Here is a 27,701-nt window from a genome sequence, read left to right as displayed (position 1 = left end):
CAAAAATGAAAATTGACGGTCAGTCTCCAGAAGCATCAAAATCCCAAAATGTTGTTCTTTAAGGTCCTCAATTAATTAATCTGTCAATACACAGACATATGTGCAGTCATGAACGTTAAGTCATCATTAAAAAGGTTTTTATCATCACATCTGCTGCTGCAAATGTTTATAGCTCATTATTAAAGGATTGCTGTGATCAGATCTGCAGTTTTACATGTTTATAAGTCATTAATAATGGGGTTTAATGATCAAGTGTGCAGTTATGGATATTAAAAAGATCATTAATATGCTCCCTGCAATATTAAGTCTGCAGATATGAAGGATTGTAATACAGAGACTGTGTTAATTAATAACAAGCAGAAGAAATGTTGGGTTTGAAAATGTTTTTGTGTCGTTAAGTCTGCAAAGACAGATTTCCCAACCTGGCAACCCAGAAGTTGCTCCTGTTGATGGATTTCAACTGATCTGTGAACCACAAGTAAGTGATTTATTAAACATTAATGGAGGAGGAGCACCGAGAAACGCACACTTGGTTGCTGTGGAGACGGAAAAATCAGAAACCAGCCGCTCATGTAACAGATGATGATACAGCCGCTGCTCAGGGACAGCAGGAGAAACCATCATCATCATCATCATCAGGAGGAGGAAGAGGAGGAGGAGGAGGAAGAGGCGACAGGATCCATCTACGTTTCCTGAACGCACGCGCACACCCAGCTGTCGAGGAGCTGAGATGACTTATTGGCGGCGGAGTTCTGGAAGGTGTGTCAGTCACTGCTGTCGCTCAGTGTGTGTGTGTGAGAGGGAGTGTGTGTGTGTGTGTGTGTGTGTGTGTGTGTGTGTGTGCAGTAGGAAGACGCTGAGAGAGAGAGCGAGAGCGAGAGAGAGAGAGAGAGAGAGAGCGGAGGGAGGGGGAGAAGTTTCCTCTCCTCTCGTGGCGCACGCTCCGCCGCTCGCTCACTTCAGACGATGGCACGTCCGTGTCCGCGTGCAGCGCCGTCGCGTCCGGAGCTCCGCAGCTTCCAGCACATCTGAACCGCGGCGACACTCACCATGGCTGAATTTGGAGGGAACAAGAGCGCCGTCGGTCCACCGGTTGCTGGCTGGAAAGCTGCGTCAGGAGGAGCCGGAGTGAGCCTGGAGGCGCACCGAGGGGAGCCGGTGTCGAACGGGAACTGCAGCGTGTCAGACACCGTGAAGAGGGTCCAGAACGAATCCGGCTGCGAGTCCCCGACGTGGGAGGGCTCGGGCTCGGACTCAGCCTCCAAAGCGATCCCTCGACGCAGCAGTCTGATCAAGGTAGGCCATCACACCCACTGAGAGATGACAGCTCGGTTCTGATCCAACATCAGACTTTAATGTGAAATCAGTATCGTGCAAAGTGTTGCTGTGATGACTTCAACACCACAGGTCTCTGCAGGAGTGTTATTATGGGGCATTATAAAAATCCAGTAAGTCATGCACATGGTGACCTCACACACACACACACACACACACACACACACACACACACACACACACACACACACACACACACACACACACACACACACACAGCTCCTCAAACAGCTGGATCAACTGTAATCAACCTGCAGCCTGAGCAGGAACAGTGAACACACCGTGGCTCTGCTTCCTGTCAGCTTCCTCTCTCCTCTGTGTCGAATAGCACCATAATCAGTCACCTGGTCTCACTCACATGTCAGCACTGTTGAGGAAATTCATTCAGATGAGCAGAAGAAGTGTTTTTTTTTTTTTTTCTGTGTCACACTCAGGATGAGCTCAGACCCTCGACTGCCACCACATGACTCCTGGTTGGTATTAACAGGATGCTCAGTTCAGCCGCTCGTGTCCCACAGAGTCAGTGTGTGCAGGCCGGCTTTCTGTTCCAGCCTCCAGACAGCAGCAGGCGATGTCCCTTATTAGCACTCCATCAGCTGTGGAGAGGAGGGGGGAGGAACTAATAAGTGAAACCACCTGCTGTAGTCTTTGATTAGGAGAAGAGATTGCATCCTCTCCGCCCTCTGAGGTTTCACGCTTGAATAGTCCAGTCCAATCAGCCCCGGCGCCGACCCTGATCTGAGCTCACGTTCAAGCAAGTGTCAAGTTTATATGTGTGATATCACACTTACTTTACAGTTCACCCTTTGACACCAAAGCAGTGTAAAGTATTGTCATATCAATAACATCTAATCAATAACTCATCCCACAGACTTTGTCCTTTTATGGTCCGGGCCTCGGGGTGAGTGGGAGGTCTCATATTGATCTCTAGTTGCTGCTTGTCTCCGGAGCTGCGGCCTGTGAAGACACGATTGTTTGAGCGTGGCTTCTTCTGCGCCTGATTGGCTCACGCTCAACGAGACAGGAAGCCGGCCAGTTGGCCAATTTCCTCGCACAGTTAATGTTGCAATATTGCTATTAAGTCATGAGCAGTCGGTGAGGACACGTCCCTTTCTCTTTCAGTGGAGCACACACACACACACACACACTCACACACTCACTCACACACACGTTTCTCACCTCCGTGCCCACACACAGGCCTGCTCTTGTTTTTCTTCTGTTTGTTTCGAAAGTGCAGCCAGCCTGACATGGAGGATTTAAAAACACTCTGTTTGCCTGCGTGAGGTTCTGCCATCTCACGCTGGGTCGGAAATGGTGTTGAACAAGTCCCGGGTGCTTCCTGATATCCACCGCCATGTTTGATGTGTGCTGTTAAATGAACAGTTTACTCCAGAAACACATCTTCTTCCTCACATCTGTGCTGATATTTATCATCCAGATTGTTTTGGTGTGAGTTTAGATATCAGCTGTAGAGATGTCTGCTTTTTCTTGATGGCTCTCGGCTTTAAATAAGTGTTTTATCAAATATAGCTGCTATCGTGAATCATCTCTATAACCTTCTTCCATCTACTACAGTAACTTTGCTCTGCGTCCAGAGTGTTTTACTCAGACAGAAGAGCCTCAGCAGCCGGCTGAGGCTCTTCTGGGATGACGTAGTTACTGTGAGACTACGAAGCTCTGATTTAATGTAGCATCCTCGACCTAAACACTCGTGAAAACAAGATGCTGGAGAAACATCTGATGAACAACTTAGCTGCAGGTTATTGAATCACCACCTCACGTCCGAAGTTCTGACTGAGGCCTCCTCCTCCTCCTCCTCCTCCTCCTCCTCCTCCTGCTCCTCCTCCTGCTCCTCCTCCTCCTCTTCACGGGCCTTATCAGTGTCTAGCTCGATTATCACTCATCAAGAAAGTCATCAGTTAAAAGTGTTTTTGTAATATATGACAGAATGAACAGCCACGTACTCATAGTGGACTTGGCAATGCATAAGCCTTTGTATACAGTGTATAACGTGAAAATATGTGTGAAGTTCTGTTTGCTGTTTGGCGCTCTGAGCACCACAACCCGAGTGCAATGTCATTACATTTTAATTAAGAGAAGGACTGATAGCTCCAAATCTCAGCAACCCACATCCAAGCAATCTACCTGGATAAACAGCACCACAGGTAGAAGAAGAATGTTTATTTTGTGTATCTGAATGAACTGTTCCTTTAAACAGCCCCAGGGCCCGGAGCATCACCTTCCCCCTGGGCAGCTCCTTCATGTGCAGTGTGTTTGTATGCTCAGTGGGCACATTTAGCTCTGAGAACATTCAGTGACGCTGCCGTGCACGTACATTTGTGCCTTCGCCATAAACGTGCTTGTGTTCGGAATCACTAACACCTGAGGGTTGAGATGGATGGAGATCAGTCCGGCAGCCGAGGAGCTATGAATCCACCTGTCAACACAGCAGTGTGTATTCCTGTTAGCTCGACTGCTCCTATAGCTGAGCTCAGGATTCCACACAATGGGAGTCTGGGTAGATAAACAGGAAACATGACATTCCAGTCTGGTTTTAACAGGAGTCCGGGGATTTATGTCCAGTGTGTGTGTGTGTGTGTGTGTGTGTGTGTGTTTCCATGTCTGTGTGCTCTTTTTTCTCGTCGGTGGAGGTAACGAGAGTCGCCTTAATTGTGCTCCAGCAGAATGTTCTTCACGTCCTCTCATTTATTGTTTGAAGGAGAATCAGATGCTCGCTCGGTGTGTGTCTATTTCAAGATCATCTTGATGTAGATAACCATCAGGTACTCTCTCTTTTAGTTTCAAACCACACACACACACACACACACACACACACACACACACACACACACACACACACACACACACACACACATTTAGTCATGCACAGACTTGCCTTTGAGTAAAACACAGCTAAGCAAAACAAATATCTGCTCTCCAGTCCTCTCATTACTCATGATATCATACACTGTAAGACACCCGCTGATACATGGCTAGCATGTTTATGAGTGTTTGTGTGTGTGTGCGCGCGTGTGTGTGTGTGTGCACGCACTGCGGTCCTGTGAAATGTCTCAGCTTTTTTCACGAACAAAGAAAAATTGATCCAAGGGAACTTTAAACAGTCACTTGTCTCGTCTCGTGAGAGAGATTTCAAATGACCTGCAAACTTAAAGGGAATAGTTTGACATTTTGGGAGATGTGCTTACTGAATATCTATTATTAGTATTATTATCACATGATTAGATAGATACACTGGAGCCTGGAGACAGTTATCTTAGCATTAAGACTGAACGCAGGGGGAAACATGGAGCCTTGGTTTCTCCAAGAGTAACAACATTTGCCAACCTGCAGCTCTGAACTCACTCACACATTAAACCTTATTTGTTTAAAGAAGACTTATTCTGCTCTTCCCGTTCCTTCACTGTGTTATAAATGTTCTTGTGCATGTAAAAGGTCTTGGAAGTTTAAAAGGCGAAATTCCAGGCCGAGGGAAAACACCTCGTCAGTAGTCCCTTTAATTTCACAACTTTGTGACATCACCACATCACACAGCAGAGCAGATAGTTTCAGCACAGCTGTTCTGTTGTTGTTAGCAGTGCTGTCTCAGGTGTGTGTGAGCTGACCAACCAGTGGAGAGTGTTTTAAAGAGACCGGAGCTAATACAGAGGGGGTGAATACAGCGCTGCAACACCGGACAGTACGAGAAAACTTATGTGTTTTCGAGCACTAAAGCATGTAAACTTTATGTATTTGCTCATCTTTTTTGTGTGTTTTTCAGACTAAGGCAGCGACACTAGCCTGAGGCGTCAGCAGGCAGCTGGGGAGGGCAGTTGTTTGAGTCAGAGTAGCCCTCAGCACCTCCTGCTGTTCAAATCAACATCCTTATTTTATTTTAGCCTGCATGAGTGCGGCCCTCCACAGCACAGTGCAGAAACCTCCTCCCTGATTGTGATGGAGCCACAGGACATGGTGATCTGAGCTACTGACGACTGAGTCGCTCCACACTCTGCATTCATGGCATACATCCAGCCATGCATGTGCAGAGCTGTACAGAGATCTGTGTGTGTGTGCAGAGATGTCTGTGTTTGTGCTCATATGCATGTAAAAACCCAGCTCGCTGCGCTGATCGCTCAGTTGTCCGACTCAAGCCTCCAACCACCTGTTCTTGGTTTTTCGCAGCCCTTCTGTCTTCACTTAACGCGTCTGTGACGTTTGTCAGCTGAAATCGTGGTTAGCTCTCTGACAAGATGACCTTTTCAAGTCAACCTTTTACTTGTTTCATTTTGTGTGGTGTGTGTGTTTGATTGTGTGTGTGTGTGCGCCTGAGTGCACATGGAACTTCAAAGGTTTGAAGCGTGAAAGAGCATCTGCCGCTCTACTTGCCACAAGGGCAGAGGTTTATAGTCACACTGAGCAGTTGATTTGCTGTGAACGCTCACCACATTTTCTGTTGAACAGAATTCCCATGCAGCGAATAACTTGACCACATAGTGCTTCCTCTGCCTTTTTAACCCTAATGTCCTCCTTATGTTGCAGCCCCCCCCAGCACACTGCAGCACAGACCTTCAGTAACATGCATGTACAAATTTACCCCACGTGTACATTATCACATTTAAATGGTAGTTGTACTTCTGACAGGAAGGTTTCTGTAGACCTGTGACTCCCATGTTCCTGTGTAGACGGTTTTAACGTGGGCCAATTGGAATGAAGTGTTTTCATTAATGATAACAACTGTACACACACGATCCTCTCTGTGGCTGCAGACAGTAGAGCCCCTTACTTTCTGGAAGACCTTGTTTTTTTGCACGTTCCACACATCATCTCTCGATCCCAGTAAATCACCTCCTGGTGGTGTGGTGCTCCGGGTGAGAGCCACTGGAGTAAACTCTGCCATTAATCATCCATCACCTGCCGTCTTCTCCGCGGCCTTGTGTGTGGTGAAGACGGCTCAGCCTCCCTAACAATTTTCACTCCTTTTGCCTTTATTTTGTCACTCCCAGCGACCGTCTCTCTTTCTCTGATTCTCCATCTCCCTTCGTCTTAATTAGCGGATCAAAGACGACGCCCACTAATGACCTACATCTTCATTCATGCTGACTTGGAGATGTTGTAATTACTGTAACGGGCATGCAAACATACGCTCTCATACATCACACCATGTATTCATGTAAGCTGGCTAATGAAGGCACAAGGCCATGCTGGTGCCTGCAGGCAAACACCGAGTGCAGACGAAGATAGATCTGCCAGAGAGCTCCTTTATTTATTTCTCATCCATCCCCTAGCTCATTTTTCCCCCTTCTGTTTATTATCTATATCTCTCTCTCATATTTCAACTTTCTGTGATGGCTCTCTGTCATCTCATGTGTCTCTGATAACTGCTTCTAATCTGTTCTGCCACACAGTCCATCATCCATCCCCGCATCTGTCGATCTGTGTGCACAGCTCAGTCAGTCGAGATGTCGTACAGGAACATTGGCAACCTCACAGCAGCATGTAATTACCCACATGTATTCACAGTAGCCTTTTATATATATTTCCATCAGATATAAATTGGCAAATGAAACACAAAGTTGCTACAATCAATAATAATATGAAAGGAACTGCTCCTGATGACTCTGCGGCTCTCATCAGTCTTTCTTTGAGCTCCTTGCGTTAGTTAGTTTGACAACCTTTACTGTTTCAGTTCACTCTCACTGCTCCCGTCAGCGTCCATTATGGCGCCAATCTGGGACAATTTCCAGCTGTGTTTGTGTTGAAACACAGCTCTGTATTCATCAGGCTGTCGACGTCTAAACAAACATTTATTTCTCTCCATGGCAACCGATGAAAAGTTGATTCGAATGAATTTGAATGGGCTTCAAGGTTTCAGTGTTTCTCACTTGTTGAACTCTCCAAACCTAAAAATAAACAGATACCGTATCAGGATATAGTGACAGTGACACACAGAGACATCCGGCCGGACTGTGTCACTGTACCAGGCGTCCTTTCTGTCTTTCTTCTGCGTGCTGTCACTTCACTCTCGGTGAAGCCACAGGAAGCTCTCTGTGACGGGCTGACAGGCGGCTTCCTGTTTTGAAGCGCCGTGGTGGTTTTGGAGACTCATCTCGCTCTCACACAGAAAAACAAAACGAGACCTTTGTGACGGAGACATTTGGTGCATTCGAGCGGAGATCGAGTTAAATGAAATTTGAATTTTATCAGATGAACGGAGGCTGGAATTGTTTAGCTGCGTGTGTTTGTGTTCATCTCTAATCTGGTTAGACAGTGTGTTCCTGTTTTAGAAAAATCAACAGATTGACTTTTTGTATTTTATTCAGATGTTTATCTACGTGCGGAGTAATGTGTGCCCGCTGTGGTTTTATCTCGTAAGGAAAATGTGGAGTCTGCAGTGACGTCAGCGATGTTAGATCGTGTGTTTGAGCTCTTGTCTCCGTCAGTTATTTATGTTGTCGGCAAACAGAGGTGCAGGATGTGCAGGACGGCCTCCACGCACGAGATAATTGAATCCCAACCGTTGAACAGGCCTCTTGGACAATCCTGGTGTTCCCCCAGCTTCAAACGCAGCTATAGTGTCAGACACACACCACATGAGGTTTATTAGATTTCCGTAGTGTCATAGCAGAACAGTGTTGCAGCGTTCTCCTAAACATCTGAAGCAGAAAGAGACTTGAAACAAACCACAGAAAACTAAACACAAAATGGCTCCATACAGTTCGTCTCATGTCATCTGAGTCCCAAATTGATTTGAGAGACGTGTTTACATCAGTTTTTAAGCCAAAATCTTCACTGTAGCTGCACAAGTGAAAGCAACAAGTGCCTCTGTTGGATGTAATGTTAAATTATTCGTCTTGGTTCTATAATCCAACCTTTGTAGATATAAAAAGATGGTTATTGTGTGTGTGATCTTCATCGCTGGATGTGTTGTGACTTTAAGGAGACTAAGACACTTTAGCTCGACTGCTAAAAAAAAGATTTCTGCTTAAAAAGGGTGAAAATAAATTTTTTTTAAAAGTCAATTGGGGATCTCGGTGCTTCTTGAGGGTTGGGTCATGTCGATGTGTATGGAGCCGTCTACTTTGGGGACAAAACTGCAAAACCGTTCTGCTGTGAAGCTTCAGAAAATAAAACTCCATCATGATGGAGATATTAATAATAGAGCTTTAATATTGGGGTGAATGGAGACGTACCCACAGCATCAACAGGATTTCTGTCCATCTGCTTGTCTTTTAACCAGGGTTGATGTGTTTGTTAGAAGTAACATCGTATACGAACGTCTGCTTGTTATCTATGTGAACTTTCCTCACTGGGTGACGCGTATCACAGCTCTTGGTGCTGATACAGCCACAGTGGGACCGTTAGCAGTGTCCCACACAGAGGCAGAGACACAGATCGAGACCAACATTCATCTCCGGCACCCGTCGACACACTGCGAGAAAGGAAAAGGAGAGAGTGAGTGATGGATGCGGTTTGCTTCTGTGTCAAGCGGCGTGTGTCTTTTGATTTAAATCAATAACGTCGGCCATCGTTCTGCATCGCAGAGGAATTTCCCATGAGGTTTCAGGGGACATTTCAAATGCAGTGCTGTTTTTCAAAATAAATTACTTTTAAGCCTGATGAGGTTTTTATGTTTCTCCCCTGCTGGAGGGTCGGAGCCGCGTCTTTAAATCTGAGTTAAATTTAGAGGCGTTGCTGAAGCGCTCCGATGGGAGGAAGCTTTTTAATGAGAAGCACAAAAATCAATTATCTCAATTACATGTCAGTGCTTTATTTTGCTAATGCATCACCTTTCACCTGATGTCTTGTATAGGGGCTCAGATTCAGAGCTCCTCCTCCTGCTTTCCCCTCCTGCAGGTTTCAGAGTTTGATTGGGGTCCTCACAGTCTCGCTCGCTCTCCACACCCCCTTTCGCTCCATCTATCCTGCCCCAAGGCACCGGAGGTATTTTTAGAGCACCACCTCCCGCCCTCACCACAGCAGCTCAAAAAAAAAAAAAAAAAAACTTGTCGCCATTGGAAACACTTCTCCATCCTAATGAGGCGATTCTCTGAGGATTTGTGATGGTTAGGCGGCCTCCGTTCCCTCTGAGGGAAAACCTTTTCATCCTCTGTGAATCAAGCTTCCCCTCTTTCACGCGTACATTCATATTCTTCAGATGAAACACCGCTCAGGTCTTTCTGTCTCTTGTCTCCTTTCATATCCCCCAGATTTCCTTCAAAAGAAGGGTTGCCTCTTTTCTTCTCTCATGAAAGACCCGAGTGCTCTTGAGGTTCATGTGAACACTTATTTGAATGAGATCAGATACATGCTGATTAGTAGAGATTAATCAGCCACTGATCAGTATTCCCGGTCATTATAATATATGAAGATGTTGCTTAGCCTACTGGGGATCAATTGGACTTCTAAGATCGTACGAAACAGCTTTGAGAGGCAAAGATATGAGCTTTATGCTTCTGTTGGTGACGGATCAGCAGGCGGCTGCATCGTCTTCTCATTCAAATATTTGACGCATTTTTTTCCAGCAATTCAAAAGAACTTTGTGAAGGAAATCTGAGATAGACTGTGATATTGGAGTAGTGTTAGATTTAAACTTTTCTGTTTCTTTTGATTCAGATTTTGTCCAGCTGACAGAAAATTAACTGGAAACGTTTCATAGTTGGTTTATCCTTCAAAAAATGTGCAGTGTGAAAAATTAGGCCAGAATTTGGGTGATTTTTTTTTTTTTTTTTAGCAAATTTTAAACTCAAGTTATGGAGAGAGCGTGAAGTGTAACAGTGTTGATGTCATGTCACTGACCTCTGTGTGTTGTATCTAACATGTTGCAGTTATAAGCCATTTTTAAGCTAACGTGCTAAATACGTGCTGCGTCTCCTGGCAGAATAAACTAGGTGTTCTTTGAGTTTTGTTAGTTATTGGAGATGTCAGTGGAGATTTTAGTCTATTTTCTGATATTTTCTATAATTTTGTTGATCAGACACACACAAGAAAGGCAGATGAATCAGAAATAAAACCATTGTTATGTTAGCCAGAGTGCGTTCGTATTTTCGGATTCATTACCATTTTCAGTTCCTGTCTCGCTGTATAAGTAAGACATCAGTCTGTTGCGCATGTGGGTGTCCGCCGCTTCAATCACTCTACTTAGGATGGACTCAAATACAATTACGTTATCCTGCTTACCCTGCCTTAAATTAGCCTTAATGAAGACTTTGATTTGATTCTATCAGGACTATAATATATCCATAATTGAATAAGCTCTCCCACGTATATGCTTTTATCTGTCAGTGTAAGGATCTCTGTGGGGCTGACATCTGATCGGTCAGTAAATCAGATGGATGAGCTGTGATGGTGAGCTCAGATAAACCGATTGGGTCTGCCAGAGTCGTCGTGAAGGGGCAGAATTAGAATGCCGCAGCCCCGTCGCCTCTGTCTCGTCAGGTATGATTAATGGTGTAATGGTGAAGGGCAAGGGCAAGCAAAGGCTTTAAGCATCAGGAAAAACAATAACAGATTGGGAGGAGGAGGCTTTATGTGATAGAACAAATAATCTGTGTTTATGTATGGTTATATAAGCTGATATGGTCTTTAATCCTCTGAGATCCATTCAGCACGGGTCTGTCGTGCACAAGCAAAGGATAGTCTTCAGAGGGATCACTGTCTCTCTCTCTAAACTAATTTTTCTTTTTATTACCCCCCTCCTCTTTATCTCCCCCATGCTTCCCTCCCTCCCTCCCTGCTCATCAGGACGGGTCACGTGCCGGTCGGGAGAGGAAGAAGACGGTGTCCTTCAGCAGCAGCCTGTCAGAGAAGAAGATCAGCAGTGCTGCAGACTGTATTCACTCCATGGTGGGCCGGCTACACTACATACAAGTTTTACATGCCTTTACATGACATATGTAATGTGCAATGCATGCATGTTAGCTCACAGGCTACTGAGTTGTCAAAAACAGCTTGTTCAGAAATGAAATGTCGTGAGCTCTACACTTAAAGTCAGTGTCAGCATCTTCATGTCTTGCTTTCAGGTCGAGGGGAGCGAGCTGAAGAAAGTCAGAACCAACTCCCGTGTTTACCAGCGTTACTACCTGCTGGACACGGGCCTCCAGGCGCTGTGCTGGGAGCCGTCCAAGAAGGAGTCGGACAAAGCTCGCATCTCTCTCGCCTCCATTCGAGAGGTCAAAACACTTTCTGAATCTGCCCTTTATGAATGCATTATTGATTCATGTGGACTAACTAAGGCAGAGGAAACATTTACAGCCTGAGCCATATGGACTGCAACAGGTGATTTGTTTTTATTGTATCTAATGTTTCTCTTACGGTCTCATATTCTAGGTACGGACAGGTCGCAACACAGAAACCTTCCGCACCAGCGGCGTTTATGAGCAGATTTCAGAGGACTGTGCGTTCTCCATCATCTACGGGGAGGTGTATGAAAGCTTGGACCTGGTGGCCAACTCTGCTGAGGTGGCTAACATATGGGTGACTGGCCTGAGGTATGACACAGCACAGAACTGGGAGCAGTCTGAATGTGAATTATGAAATGTACCACAAAGACTACACAGACTTTTTTAGGTAAACAAACTTTTAGTCTTCAGTTCTGCTTCTTGATATTTCACTGTATTCAGGCATTTGTGTAATGTGTTATTTAAAGCAGCTTAAGTCAAGATATTGTTGATTTTTGGGTGATTTATCAGCACTAGTTCACCCATGAACTGTAATGTTATTATCTTATTGCCCTTATTGTCAGTCCAAACTGTGGTGATACTTTTCTCTAGGTTCACTTAACACCCAGTTTATCTTAATAATCTTAATGCCAGCCGCCTGCAGGATAGCAGACATACTGAGGAACTGGTTCGTACAGGTGCCAAAAGATATTTCACCAGCATCAGGCCAAAAACAACCTGGTAATAAGATGATGCATGAGGCTGCTTTGGTTGGGCTGGTTACTTCTGATGCTGATGAGATAACGGCAACAGTATTGACAGGAAATTACAATATAAGACTGTATTTTGCAACTCTGGAAAGTTATGACAGAGACATCTAATTTATGCAGCATCTTGCAGGAGGACATTGTTTCTCGTTTCGGAAAAGTTAAACCAGGCTCAACGTTTTAGCCAAACTTTTTTTTAGTTTTTTGCTGTAGCGATCTGGATCGACACCTCTGCTGTGTCTGCAGACTGTTGCAATGAGTGGACAGGATGTTTTTATTCACATGAGGCTAAAACTGGACTTAATCTAACTGTAGTCAAGTCTATTTTTATTCATTTAGCTGAAAATCATACTCACAATTTAGCTTAAAAAAAAGTCTGAGACTCCTACACACCAGACTGACATTAAAGAAGTAGCGGTGATGAAGGCCGACCGTCGCGTTGCCTCATGTCTCTTTTTTCTCAGCCAAAAAGCTGCACTTGAACACACCGCAAAGACGACACATGGCGGCCAATAAGCTTGGACGCTCTCTGCCAATAAACAAAGCATCAATATGAATAAGCAGCATGTTTCCACCACTCTCACTACTATAGTTGCTCCAAATGGAGAATATGTCTGACTAAAAAGTTGCAAATTTTAGTGACGAAGAAGCAGAAGAGAAGAAAAGGGAGGCACGCCACTAAATTGGTGAAATCATGGCTATTAGACCGGCAGACTCAAGAGGCTTTTCCTTTATTTGTCATTTGTGTGTTTTGTGATGACAAACATTTTAACCTGTGGTCTGTACATGTAGGATACACTATGTAAATATTACTAATTTATTATTAATTTTGTCAGGCCTACAACATGATGTCTTAGTTCTTAGGCTTTGCTTTTTCTCCTGCATGATTGTATTGTGTGAGATAATGAGATCTCGGTGGGCTGATTTGTTACAGTCATCTGAGATGTGCTTTTCATAAAGGGTTATGACAGGAAGTGAAAGTTTTACTTTCAGCAGAGTCTACTGCTGCCGTTAGTTTAGTTTAGATAAATGTCAGCAAATTTCTTGTGATGTAGATGAAAATGTTACACCGGCTCATGTTCACTCTTCTCTCATCCTCCTCCAGGTATCTGAAGCAATACGGGAAACATGCGCTGGACATGCTGGCCAGCAGTCAGGACAGCCTTCGACACGTGTGGCTGGAGCAGTTGTTCTCCTCTGCAGCTGATGCAGACGGACAAAAAGACGCTGATGAAGGGATCCGCTTGCAGTCAGCTGTTAGTTTGATACAGAGCGTGAACCCCGGGGTGAACAGCGGGAAAGTGGAACACAGGTTTAAAGAGCTTCAAAGAGTTAGGGAGAGGATGTGTGGGCTAACCCTAGACAATGGATCTGGAGTGAAAGATCTCGGCGAAAACAAAAGACTAATAGGAAGGAACGAGCGCGTCACCAAGCAGGAGTTCATTGAGGTCTTTCATGACTTCTGCACGCGTCCGGAGATCTACTTCCTGTTGGTGCAGTTCTCCAGCAACAAGGAGTTCCTGGACACCAAAGACCTGATGAGGTTTCTTGAGGCTGAGCAGGGCATGGCTCAAGTGGGTAACACAAACGAGTCACACATATAAATCAGGCGTACGTTCACAAAAGCAATCCCAGCCGACTCATTGTATGTCTAACTTCCCCTTCTCTAACTGTGTCCTGTAGGTGAGTGAGGAAACGAGTCTGAAGCTCATCCAGTCCCACGAGCCGTCTGAGGAGGGCCGGCAGCAGGGATACCTGTCGCTGGATGGCTTCACCAGTTACCTCACTTCGGCAGAGTGCCACCTCTTCGAGAGAGAGCATGACATCGTGTGCCAGGACATGTCCCAACCTTTGTCTCATTACTACATCAACTCCTCCCACAACACCTACCTCATCGAGGACCAGTTTCGAGGTCCATCCGACATCTCCGGCTACATCCGCGCCCTCAAGATGGGCTGTCGATGTGTGGAGGTGGATGTGTGGGACGGCCCTGACGAGGAACCCGTTGTGTGTACCGGACACAGCCTCTCCCCACCACTGGCCTGGCGTTGTGTGTTAGAAGCAATTGGAAAATATGCATTCGTGGCATCGGAGTATCCATTAATTGTATGTATTGAGAACCATTGTTCACATCAGCAGCAGAAAGTGATGTGGCAACATCTCGTGAGGATACTCGGGGATAGGATACACACAGATCCCCCAGACGAAGGGGAGTCGTACCTACCCTCGCCCGATGCCCTCAGGCACCGAATCCTGCTTAAAGGTAAAAAGCTGGGCTCAGGTTCTGATGCGGAGGACGGGGAGGTGAGTGAGGAGGATGAAGGAGCAGAGATGTGTCAGCGGTTAAAAGCAGCGAACAGTGGAGGGACCGCTCCCGGAGGAAACGAGAAAGACACAGTACAGAAAAGTGTCTCTTTCACAGGGGTCACTCAGTCAAATCCTCTTCAGCTTCCTCCCAAACGCTTCCAACTCTTGAAGGAGCTCTCAGACCTCGTAACTCTTTGCTGCTCGATCCGCTTCACTGACTTTCAGACATCATCCGAAAAGCAAAAATCTTGGGAGCTGTGTTCCTTTCATGAAACTCTGGCTTTGCGTCTTGCAAGCGAAAGCCCCGGTGACTTTGTAAATCACAACAAGCATTTCCTGTCGCGGGTGTACCCCAGCCCCATGCGCATTGACTCAAGCAACATGAACCCTCAGGACCTGTGGAAGTGCGGCTGCCAGATTGTGTCTATGAATTTTCAAACAGCAGGACTAATGATGGATCTGAACACAGCCTGGTTCCGGCAGAACGGGAGCTGTGGGTATGTCCTGCGGCCGGCCATCATGCGGCAGGAGGTGTCTTATTTCAGTGCCGACACCAGAGACACGGTGCCTGGTGTGTCTCCGCAGCTGTTGCATGTGAAGGTATGGTGAAATGGGTCTTACTTTGTAGCTTTGGCCATTGTTCTCTTGGGTAATAATAATATCCGGGAAAATTGCTTAAAACAAGTCAGGCAGTTATGCAAGTTTTAAAGAAAAAAAACAAGTTAGTTAAGTATATTTAGAAGACTCCACAGTGGTGAAATGACATTTTGATTGTGCTAACTTTCACTTTTTTATTTGATTGTTGTTGTTGGATTGACCCTCTTACAGCTCATTTCTTACCCTGTTGGATCTCAGCAGTCATCAGCGCCTGTTGGCAGGTGAAGGTGTTGTCACCATAACCCAGACGTTAATGGCCCAAACTACAAAAATAAGACAGCATTTGTATTTAGCTGGAATAATCCTCTAACCTCACGATAATGCTCTGAAGACCAATAATGCGTGAATGACTTTGTGTGGATCCATCTACCAGGTGATAAGCGGCCAGAACCTGCCCAAGCCGAGGGGTTCTGGGGCCAAAGGAAACGTGGTGGACCCCTACGTGTACGTCGAGATCCACGGCATCCCGGCCGACTGCACCGAGCGCCGCACCAGGACGGTGACCCAGAATGGGGACAATCCAATCTTTGACGAGAGCTTTGAGTTCCAGATCAACCTGCCTGAGCTCGCCATGGTGCGCTTTGTGGTGCTGGACGATGACTTCATCGGGGATGAGTTCATAGGTTGGTGTCAGAGTGAGAGGTCAGATTACTGTAAATGAATTCAACAGTGATTTGTGTGTGAGTGGATCAGGTTTTTCATATTCCTTTGAAAGTGCTTTGAAATTAAACTTGATCTCCCGACTCCCACAGGTCAGTATACCATCCCTCTGGAGTGTCTTCAGCCGGGCTACCGACACGTACCGCTGCAGTCCCTGACCGGGGAGGAGCTTCCCCACGCCAAGCTGTTTGTCCACGTGGCTCTCACCAATCGGAGAGGAGGGGGGAAGCCTCACAAAAGAGGCCTGTCGGTGCGGAAGGCCCGCAAGGGGAGGGACTACACGGCGCTGAGGGACCTGGGAGTCCGAGCTGTAGACGATGTTTTTAAGATGGCTGCTCCTCAGCTGAGAGAAGCTACCGACCTGAGGGAAAACATGCAGGTGAGACAAGTGAATGCACCACGGACAGATGACTGTATTTTTAACTGGGACTGTATCAGTCAGTTGGTCAACAGATTGATTAGTTGATTAACAGAACATTTTATTATAATTAAGTTATTTACCAAGGAAAAACACACCGGTTCCTGATTGGGAAATGTGTTGATGTACTGACAGTTTCCTGTTTTTTTATTTGGTTTAAATTGAATATCCAACAGCTCCCGGTGGTAAGACTACACAAACAACATTAATATATGTCAGATTGGAGTCTGGGACATTTTCTAGTCCAAAAATGAATTAAGTGATTAAAAAAAACTGATAGAGAAAATGAAAATAATTGTTTGGTGCAGCCCCCAAATAATATGCTCCATAAATGTTTATAATAAGGGAATGAGGAGAAACTTGGATGTCTCATTTCTCTGGATCATTATCAATGTATTCAGTGATGATTGTGTATCCAACAACAAACGAAGGGAGACAGAACGCCGGCACTGGGGAGGAATATTCTGCAATTGTCGAAATCTGATCCAGGCAGCCATTTGTTCTGTCGGTGCTTGTGTCACCCTGAGGCAGTAAAACAGTAATTATATGTTCAGTCAGTGGGGTGAAACTGTTGGCATCCAACATCTCTTGATTTCCTCCTTTTCAACCTGAACTACTACCGCAGCACAACAACAACAGGAGGGCAAATCAGCTGCCGAAGAGAAAGACAAACAGCTATCTTGCAGCAGTAGGTTTCAGAGAGAGTGAAAACAAATCTTGCAGGAGAAATGTTTGACCTCATTCTCTGCATCGTTGTTCCATCGTGGCCAGGAAATAAGCACGATTGTGAAAGACTTCGTACGTGTTCGTGTTTGAATTTGCAGATGTCCTCTTCTTGTTCCCAACAGAACTCAGTGGCAGTGTTCAGGGAGCTGTGCGGCGTGTCCGTGGTGGCTAACCTCATGCAGTGTGTGCTAGCTCTGGGCTCCAGGGTGTCAGGACCAGACGGGGTGCCTTTGCTACTGTTTGACCTCCGGGACCACTACCCCACCCTGGAGCCACAGGGGCCCCTGCCCGATGTCCTTCGCCGGGTCGTCTCCACCTACGATATGGTGAGAAAGGAAGAGTTGACAGTTGATATGATGTGTGTTTCAGAGGCTCACATTGCTGAAATACATCAAAAGGAAGGAACAAACAACCTCCCATCTCCTGTCCTCTTGACCTAACAATGAAAACCTCCCCTCGCAGACAAAAGCTTCCTTTTCAGCCAATATGTTCTCAAACTCAAGTGAGCACTCATTGTTATGTAGCAGACAGCCTCCCAGCTTGTTGTGGCTGTAAACAGGCTGGTAAACACACCAGCGACATCCTCACCTTGGCCTGAATCCAGCCTGTGTGTTTCAACCCAAATAAACTGCAGAGACCGGCCATCGACCCGAGGAGAAAGTTATTTAACAGCGTAAATTTATGTAACGATGTCTAAAAATAAATCCAGCCGTCGAGAAAAACTCCCCCGTGGAAATAAATACAAAGAGAGAAAGTGGAAGGGAGAGAAAAAACGGGGGCAGAGCGGTCAGTTGGTCTTTTAGATAACTCATCAACTCGTCAATGAGGTGGGATGGAACAGTTTGAGTGGGATTAGGAAGCTCTGCAAGGCTTCGTCTCATATCTCACTGTGTTATATCTCTCTTTGGTCTCCATCTCTCAGCCTCCTCTGTGTCCTTCTTCTGTCCTTTCCTTTCATTTGCTCTCCTTTCCTTCTGTTTGTTTGTCTTTCATTCTCTCTCTGTGCATCTTCTTTGCTTTACTTTCATTTCATTACTTTATTTTCCTTCTGTTTGTTTGTCTTTCCTTCCCTCTACACACATCTCCTTTCCATTCCTTTCCTTTCCGTTCCTTTCCTTTCCGTTCCTTCCCTTCGTCATTAATCTCCCTCAGCTCTCTCCTTGTCCTCTCCCTCTGGGTCTGGTTGGACTGTGGCTGGCCACTATAAGTGGTTTCCTTACAGGCTGTGTTTCAGTGTTTAAGTGTTGCTGTGGTAAACAACATTACACCACTCTTTTTTTTCTGCCATCTGTCTGGCTGCAGTAATACTTTTTAAACTGATATTTGCTCAAAGTGCACTTCTTCATGTTTCATCTCAGATATTCACCAGGAGTCTCCAGGGCCGGCTGATGGATAGTTGGGATGAATTGCCAATTTAGAGATTCTGTCCAGCGAGCATATGTGATGTGTGTGAGCGTGTGTGCAGCAGGGAGACAAATAGATCTGTTTCTAGTCTTATTAAGTTATGATGAAGGTTTCGGTGTATAAACCATGACGCTTTAATTTAACTACGGCTGTTTGTCACTGCTACGCATCGAGACAACCACACAGACCTGCAAGTGTCTCTTTGTGCACTAGTGTGTGTGTGTGTGTGTGTGTTCACGCTGCTTCCGTTTTCAGCCGAGCAGATCACAGTTGAATACCATTAGCATAGATTTGAATGTCGTTCTGCTAAATGGGTTCCACACCTCAGTCCTGATGCCTGGAGGGGAGAGGCAGACAACAAGAGACAGGAAATGGGGATGACTGTGTGTGTGTGCGTGTGTGTGTGTGCGCGTGTGTGTGTGTGTTGTATTGAATTGGATCTGGTCAAAGTAGTGTACTGTAGTTAATCCCTTATTTGTCGAACAGCATTTTCTCCTCCCCACAGAGGGGTCACGTCCCAGCAGGGTTGGTGAGAGGAGGTGCAGAATTAATCAGGCAGAAGCTCCTCGTGTCATTCCTGCTTGTGTGTGTGTGTGTGTGTGTGTGTGTGTGTTGTGTAGTCATTACGAGAAGAATGCCTGTGTGTAAATGTGTGTGTCGACTCTGCACTTTATGGTAAAAATGCACACAGTGTGATCTCCAGTTGGCTGTTTCTACATATGCAAACCATGTTCAACTGTAATTTACACCAATCTGTTCTCGCCTCGCAGTATTCTCCGTCTTGTTTCCCTTCACAGCGGACAATAAAACAGACTGTGTGTGTTGGACTGTATTATTTACGCACATAAAACAAAAATGGCAAAGTGAGTGAATGGTTTGTGGTTTCACGTCCTAATAGATGTTTCCCTGTCTGCAGATGGTCCAGGCGAGCAGAGCTGTGATCGAGCACTCCGATGGAATCCACGACAAGATCCTGCATATACAGACAATGGGTGTGTAGGCGTGTGTGTGTTTGTGTGTGTGTGTGTGTGTGCGTGCAGGAGGTGCTGCTGCTATGCAGAATGTGTGTTACGATGTGTGTGTAATGAATAGAAGCCGGGCTGTGCTAGCTCATGTTCCTCGTCCACTCATGAAGACTCCCACACAGCCTCTTCAGCGCTGCTGTTATCCTCACTGCAGCGGTCACTTTTGTCATTAACTCAACTCCCTAGTTTCCTTTCCTTTCCCTTTTATTTCCCTCCCTCCCTTCTCCTCTTGTTGTATCCTCATTTCCTCCCTCTCCTCTCCTCCCCACTTCTTTCCTCTCATTCTGTTTCCCTTCCTCTCCTCTCCTCTGCCAGCATATTTCCCTCCATCCTATCTCCTGCAGATATCTGTCTAATGCCTCACAGTGTCACACGAGGTCAGCCGAGTCTTTAACTGGTCCAGTTCATCAGTATGTTTTGGACGGCGAGGGTTTAAATTGGCGCAGTTCCTGTCATCGATCAGCGCTCCGTCTCTTACGCGCAGGGCGACGTATCTGACCTGCTCCTATCATTCTGTGATCTTTGGCAGAGGTTTGTTTACTTCAGCCGGGCCCCTTGGGTCATCTGACATTAGTCAGCCAGACTGTCGTCATAGTGGCAATAAACAACCCCACACACACACACACACACACACACACACACACACACACACACACACACACACACACACACACACACTCTGCTTACTTCCCCTTCCAAACCCCAGCTCAGTCTTCAGTCTGTCACCCAGGAGACACTGTGATTGGCATTCGGAGGTGTTAGCCCGTGACTTTGACCGATAAATAAACACATCCACGTCGTTTGTATGATTCTCTAGGAGCTGGATTTAAAAAATAAAAGCTGCAGGTTCAGACGTCACATGTTTTCAAGAGATTACTCTGAGGGCATATTTAAGCATTGCCTGGCTTCATGAGATTTTCTTGTGTTGAAATGCCTGTAAAACTTGTCGGTGTTGAAATACCACCCACGGGAGGAGTGTGAATAGAAAATGAGGAATTAAGATAAAGCTGGAGCAAATTGATATTTTGAGAGGAAGATAAGGGCTCAGTTGGGGCCATTGTGGAGACAGAGGACCGTTTGATGGAGATGAATGTTGTTTACAAATCTGCAGACTGCTCCGCTTTACTCCAGACGACTCATCCCGCCCGCCACTGAACTTTATTTTAGGATTTCTGGGGCTGCGGCGTCACTCGCTGATCAAATACTTTGTGACATACCCATCCGTTTTGCAGCTTGGACTGCAGCAGAGGACGGCCGCTGCTGAGATCCTGTCTCAGAGTATTATACTCTTTTATTTCACGTGTGATCCCTTGTAGCATTATATAATGAATAGAGTGAGATCTGTGAGTGTGATAGCCCGGCCCTGTGCTGGCGGCCCGCTGGCAGTACGTTCATCTGATAAAGGGCTGCAGCAGAGTCTCATGAACAACTTCCTGTGTGTACAGAGTAAAGATGGCGATCAGGTGATCCCAAGGCGGAGGTCCACCTCTCTGTCTTGGAGAGAGGGGGTGGGCAGCGAGAAGGCATAAACAGGTCACACAGAGGGAGCCGTGGGACGGATGGTGGCAGAGATGGATGTCTGCAAGTTACATCAGAGCAGGGAGATGAAACGGAGAGAGGGAGAGGAAAGCCGTGGGAAGATGAACGGCAGAGATGGATAGCTAGAGGCAATGCTGAGAGGAAGACAAGAAAAACCGAGGGAGAGGAGAGAGGAGAGAGGGGATATATCAGGATGTGTTGGTGTGTTCAAGGCAAACTAGAAAACACTTATTGTCTCAGTTCTGGTGATACATAATCATTCAGATGGTTTTAGTTCTACTTAGCCAGTTTTCCTCTTTATCAGAGAAACGTTTTATAAAAAGTAACTCTAGTAACACAACACTGAGAAACAGCTCATGTTGAAAGTCTGTTTCACCTCTGACCTCACACTTCTGATGGAGTGAGATCAGACGTGCACTCTCTTGTAACCACACCCAACAGTGTGTTTTTAGGGCACATCTTCAAGTGTTGTGTTAGCAAAGGTTGATGCAAACAGCAACGTTCGTTAAACCCAAAACAAAAACTACGCTCCTGGAGAAGAAGAAGAAGAAGAAGAAGAAGAAGACAACAGATTTGAGTTCTTGTTGTGGTTTGTCGACAGTTTGCACAGGATTGGTTTCACTCAACCACGCCTGCTTCTTCTTCTCTGTTTGTTACAGCCGTACATAACGTATCCTACACCAACAAACTCCTGCTAAACTATATATTTTGAGAATCCTAGTTGATTGGCTCCACACCAGTTCAGGTAAATGCACCCAGTTTATTTGTTTTAAATTCTTGCAACATTTCAGAAGTTTGCTTCTAATTTGCATAACAGTTAGGAAGCACTGCTACTGATGTCAGCACTAACTGTAACACCCTGGAGTACACACCTGCTTCCCTGCAACGAGGTGAGAAGTTCAGCCCCTCGTTCTTCTAGAAAACAGTGTCTTCATTGTAGAAAAGCCTCATCGTCCTCTGAGCAACACTCTGTTCTCCAGGCCATATTTCTTTGGCAGAACGAAGGATGAAAACGTGTTTAGTTTCTATCGCTGTTCAGTTTTTCCGATGCTGTGAACACGACGAATAAAGATTAATTCATGTCACTTCTGAGAAGAGTATCTTAAAAGCTGGGAAAAATCAAACCAACACTAATAACACCACCGAGCAGCACTCGACTTTCGAGGTGAGCAAATTAATCTGAAAACAAAAAGGCCAGAATTTAAAGTAGATACACGAGCAGCAAGCGCTTTTGATAAGCATCCCTTAAATTTGGTTTGAAAGAACTATGATGAGGATATGTTCTAAAAAATAAAAAGTACGTTCTCAGGGTTCTCAGTTGGACTCTTGGACTAAAGATGACAGCGCTCTGAGATTCCCTCAAACATATGGCGAGGCAACAAATAAATAAAAACCCTGAATAATCCAGATAAACATGGATCCACAAGGAGTCCCATGAAAGAAAACAACATGAATCATACGCTTTGGCCTTCACACCCACCAGATGTCAACCTCTGGGAGATGTTGGAGCTGTGTGTCTCCACCGCCATCATCAAAACACCAAATAAGGGAATGTGTTTTGGAAGAAGGTCCCTGGTGGAGGCGGGGTCAAGGAGCATGGAAGCTCTTCATGGAGACACTTGTTGGTTTCTTCCTCAAGTTTTCATCCATCTCTAGGATTCCAGCCACTCCTGGATATATAGATGTTACACTTAATCAGCCCCAAACTTGCCCCAGGTCGAGCCTGTAGGTTTTCTCTCTCTCCTCACGCCGGCTCTCAGTTCACATAGAGGACAGGAAGTGAAGGTGACGCACTTCCTGTTACGTCCTCCTTGGACGCTCCTGAAGGCTGTTTTGGCCTGTGGGTTCGGGTGTTTGTCTGTGTGTGCACACTGTGCCAGTATTGGCTTGGAAATAATGTTCCCTCCATCAGCTTCACTTGGTTTCACAGGGAAATAGATACACACACACACACACACACACACACACACACACACACACACACACACACACACACACACACACACACACACACACACAGATATACACACTACATTGGCACGTAGGCTTTGAGTTGCCTAGCAACCGTGCTGTAAAGGTTATAATTCAGGCAACTTCTGTAGGTGTGTGTGTCTGTGTGTGTGTGTTAGTGAATGTGGAGTAATGACACTGTGTGTGTGTGTGTGTGTGTGCAGGTGTGTGTCCACGCTGGCGGTGACAGAGAGCGATTAAGTGTGAGCAGCCGGTGAATTATACTCACACCCAGTCTGTTTACTCTGTGTGTGTGTGTGTGTGTGTGTGTGTGTGTGTGTGGTCCACAGCCTGGCATGTTAAACGTCTGGGCTCTCGGTGATGGGTGCTCGTGTTAACCCACTTCCGGGTTTCCATGGTAACAGTGGGACAGTGGCCCGGGGCGGTCAGCGCGAGCCAGACACACAACGCAACTCGTCACACACACTCTTAACTAGCCGGCAGCTCGACTAGCATAGCGCTCCCTCTCTCTGATTCTCCCTCAGCATCCTCCTTGTTGTTCCAACATCTCGACATCAATCCTCAGTCTTTGTCGCTGCTCAGTCTTTGTATCTTCCTCTCCTCCCTCTCTGTGAAAATTGATCCTCAAAGTAGAAAGATTTTGGTGATTAGAGCCCACTGATGGAACGGGTTGTAGTTAACGCCTGTGTGAAGAGGATGGAGTCTAGATGCTGGTGGTGGATGATGGAAACTAGCATGGAAATGAGACAAAAATGTAGAAATTATGTCTGCATTCATGGTGATGACATGGTGCTTTCAGGTTCTTTTATTCTGGTGTCAAAATACATGAATATAAAGTGAAAATAAGTGATGAGTGAGGACGCACAGGAGAACTTGTCATTGTCAGCATTTTGAGGTTTAGAGCTGCTTCCGCTGCCTAATAAACATTTTTAAAAAATGTGCCAAGAAAGGGTCAAAGGTCAGAGTCACTGCGACCTCACGCCTGTTCCATTCTTGTGAGTGAAATATTTCAGGAATGCCTGGAGGAAATTTCAGCACATGATATAACATCCACTTAAACTCTAGGATGACCTGGTGTGATTTAGGCAGTCAGAGGTCACTGTGACCTCACTAACAACTTCATGACAGACGTTTACAGTAAACGTCTCACAGGATAAACTGATGAGCTGAGGTCGACTTCACTGTGACATCGTAATGTTCTGTACACATACTTTATCTGGTCATTAATTAAAACCTCTGTCTGCACTGAAGCTCAACATCCAGATCTACCTCCATGGCTGCAGCTACAGCTGTAGAGCTTCATGAGACGGAGCTTTCTATCAGTCCTCTGTAAGAAACCGTCTCAGAGCGAAGACGGCAGGTTTCTAACTGGAACTGATTCGCTGGAATCACACACGTTGATACTGTGATAACCTTCTTTTACTCACTTCCTCTTGAGTCTATGCTACATGTAGCAGCTCGTCAAGCTGTCAGGCAGTTATTCTAAATTTTCCCCATTTCACAGAGTGCAGAAAACAAGTGGCTGGTCAGGAACACACACTGAGGTCTGTTAGGACTGTTTGTTGTGTTGAAGTGATAGTTTGTCACTCTGCGTGCGGTGTGGGGCTCAAGAAAAGAGAAAAGACTAACTCACGCTGTGTTTAAGACACTGCAGTATTTTTATTTGAATTGAAAAAAGAGAAGCCGTCATTCCTTCCACAGCCGCATCGTCTGTGGAGCAATATTAACAGTGAGGTGATTAAACTTGTGAATCATTTTGAAGGCTTGTCTCAGGGGAATAAGAGAAGGGTGAACCAATAAAAGTCCCTGCGTCATCTCGAGTGCTTAAAAACAATAAAACCAGTTACAGCAACCATATTACAGTAATGTTCAATTTTCACACAGTGCAAAGAGGTAAAGATATTATGTCAAAGTGTCAAAACTGAGTGTCTCAAAGTACATTTATAATAACATTTTCAGATTGAAACATAAGGTAATTTACATACGTGTGTGCTGCTTTGGCTCTGATGCAGCAGCTCATCTGCAAAGTAACTACAGTCATCCAATAATTGTAGTGAGTAAAAAAAACAGTATTTGCTTTCAAAATGTAAAGAAATGTAAGTATAAAGTAGCAGAAAATGGAAATACTCGAGTAAAGTACCTCACTTTTGTACTTTAGTAGAATACTTGCGTAAATGTACTTTACACAGTACTTAAGACATATAATAAGAAGCTGCACAGTAGCATCAGCATGCTAACTTTTTCATAATAGCTCTCGTACTGCACGAGAGGAAAAGTCTGCTCATAATCAAAAGTCATCCTCATCCTCTGACGATCATCAACGTTTGCACCACATTTCACAGTCAGACCATCCAGCCGTCGTTAAGAAACGTACTGAGTCCAGAAGGACACTGTTAGCATGGCTAAAACACACTTTCTATCAACAAGTTAATAAACTCTTTCGTTGGCGTAGTGCTTATTGTGCACAGTTTCATGTACACAGGAAACATGATGACGCTGGTCTGTGTACAGCCGAGTCGACCAATTAGCCAGTTTCTTCATTACAGGCTGATCTTTGGTCTCTTTTGGAGTCGAGTACAAAGCGCTGACCTCTAATCTGCTGTGATGTGTGCGTCTGTTTTGGGCTCTAGCCATGGAGTTTCATGAGAAGCTGCAGAGTCTGGCGGCGAAGGAAGGGCTGAAAGGTCGCAAGGTCAGCCGAGCGCTGGAGAGTTTCAGCTGGAACATCACCATCCTTAAGGTCAGCGACACACACAAACACACACACACACACACACACACACACACACACACACACACACACACACACACACACACACACACACACCAAAACCCAAACAGCCAGAGGGCCAGACCATTAAAACGTGTTTTGTCCTCTAACTAGTTACTCATCTTTTTCGCCCTCTGTACCTTCCCCCCTCTTTGTATTTCTCTCCCTGATTTCCCAATTTCCCCGCTCAGGGTCAGGCCGACCTGCTGAAGCACGCCAAAGCTGAAGTGCAGGAGAACATGAAGCAGGTCCACGATGCTGCTTTGACTGGAAACCTCACCAAGGAGCGTGCAGGAGTGAGAAGAGTCCGCTCCCAAACACGACGAGGTCAGGACGACAGACCCACCTAGAGCGCCAGGGGACCGTCAGCGTAGCGATCAAATGCTCAACAAATGAGAGAGGACGCGACCAAATTGCCAGTGTAGCTGCTGCGACAAACCCTTTTCATGTCATTAGAACTGTCTGACGTCGTACTCCACCTTAGATGCAGACTTTATGAGACCTAGAACGAGTGCGGTGCTTTTTAAGAGCAAAGAACAGAAGAGTTGAATGTAAAAGTCTTCAGATTGCAGCCACTGTCCACCCACCTGCTGCAGACAACCCTCGAGAGCTGTCCCAGTCAGCGCCCTGTAGAAGGTTAATGGCACCGCGGAGATGAATGTAGTTAGATTTAAAGCCAAGGTTCAGTTTATACTGTATCACCCTGTAAATACAACAAGTGTCTATTAACTTCTTCTTATGTGCAATGTGTCTCGAAGACGGAGGGAAAATATGTTTTATCTGGCACAGTCTGGGATGACTCAGCTCTGCCAGAAGATGTTCAAAGCCCTTTGAAAACCGTTGAAATGCTGCCACCTCCACATGTCGGCAGCTTATGTTTCACAAAGCTACTGTCAGGCAACGTCAAGTAAGGACTCACATCACGATCGGGTAAATGAAACACACTTTTCTTTAGTATTCAAACGAGAGCCAAGCAGAAATCTGAGGATGCTTTAGGTCTTCTAACGTTATATATCTTGGTGAAGCCCCATCAGTCGCTCTCCTGCTTACTTCCATCAAGCATCTGTAGGTACTGGATCGCTGCTCTCCAGTCAGTCACCTTGAGGTCCTTCGTCTTTGCCATAAAATCTTCCACAAGTATTGTTGACTCGCAGACAGTGTTCTATATTTTTGTATTTTCCGGAAGACCTTGTGCTGATTAAACCACTGTTACCCGCCACAGCGACCATACATGTACTGTAAATGTCTGCCTCTAGGGAACAAATACTGTTATGTTGTAAGTGCTTACTTTGTGTGCAAAACAAAACAAAACAAAACAAAACATACACTGTACAGTATTTTAATATGTAATTCTATCCTTTTGCTGTAAAGAGTATTTTATATAAGTTATTGATCCTGAAAGAAACATTCCAGATCCGTGTTATCGGTGCAGTAGACGAGGCTCGACCTGCTCAGCTCTGTATGAGGTTGCAGTTCATGATTACCTTCCTTCATAGTCGGTATGGAAATAAACTAGTTTTTAATGACTGATCCCTCCTGTGTGTGTGTGTGTGTGTGTGTGTGTGTGAACAGATAAAGGTGCTATAATGTGCGGTGGATCAAAGTTGCCAATCAGTCTCCATTCATAGCTTCAGCGATCATACAGTCTCGCCACAGGGTCCATTTTGTTCTGGAGGCCTCGTTCTTGTCAAATGATTTTCATCATTTTCAGAGGTTACAATTACCATCGTTAGCCACACTAGTCTGAAGCATGACAGTGGCAATAGACCGCTCTCACACGATGGCCATTTTGCTTTGACATCACGTGCAGGATGAGAAGTGCAAATGTCGATGCTGATGTCCCGCCGTGGTGCTCCGGGCTGCTCCAAGTCGTATGAACGCGTTCCACAGTCAGCAGTTGGACAGACTTGTGCATGTACAGTTAAAATCTGAAGGGACATCTGTGTTTAAAGTTATTAGATAACCGAT

The 27,701-nt window shown here is 45.5% G+C and overlaps 1 protein-coding gene across 1 annotated transcript; it reads left to right on the top strand.

Moving 5' to 3' along the window:
• Nucleotides 1-39: 39 nt before the first annotated feature.
• LOC119015418 (inactive phospholipase C-like protein 2) lies at nt 40-27,264 on the top strand. The gene is made up of 12 exons (XM_037091378.1): nt 40-1,296; nt 11,074-11,175; nt 11,352-11,501; nt 11,659-11,819; nt 13,362-13,830; nt 13,940-15,163; nt 15,594-15,843; nt 15,973-16,259; nt 17,147-17,350; nt 19,345-19,420; nt 25,594-25,703; nt 25,925-27,264. Exons 1-12 carry the CDS (start codon nt 1,051-1,053, stop codon nt 26,081-26,083), a joined length of 3,438 nt encoding a protein of 1,145 aa, XP_036947273.1. The 5' UTR covers nt 40-1,050; the 3' UTR covers nt 26,084-27,264.
• The last annotated feature ends 437 nt before the right edge of the window (nt 27,265-27,701 follow it).

This window comes from Acanthopagrus latus, chromosome 3 (assembly GCF_904848185.1).
Source record: "Acanthopagrus latus isolate v.2019 chromosome 3, fAcaLat1.1, whole genome shotgun sequence".
Lineage (NCBI taxonomy): Eukaryota > Metazoa > Chordata > Actinopteri > Spariformes > Sparidae > Acanthopagrus > Acanthopagrus latus.
Note: the sequence above shows the minus strand (reverse complement) of the source record. Positions and strands in the feature narration are given on the sequence as shown.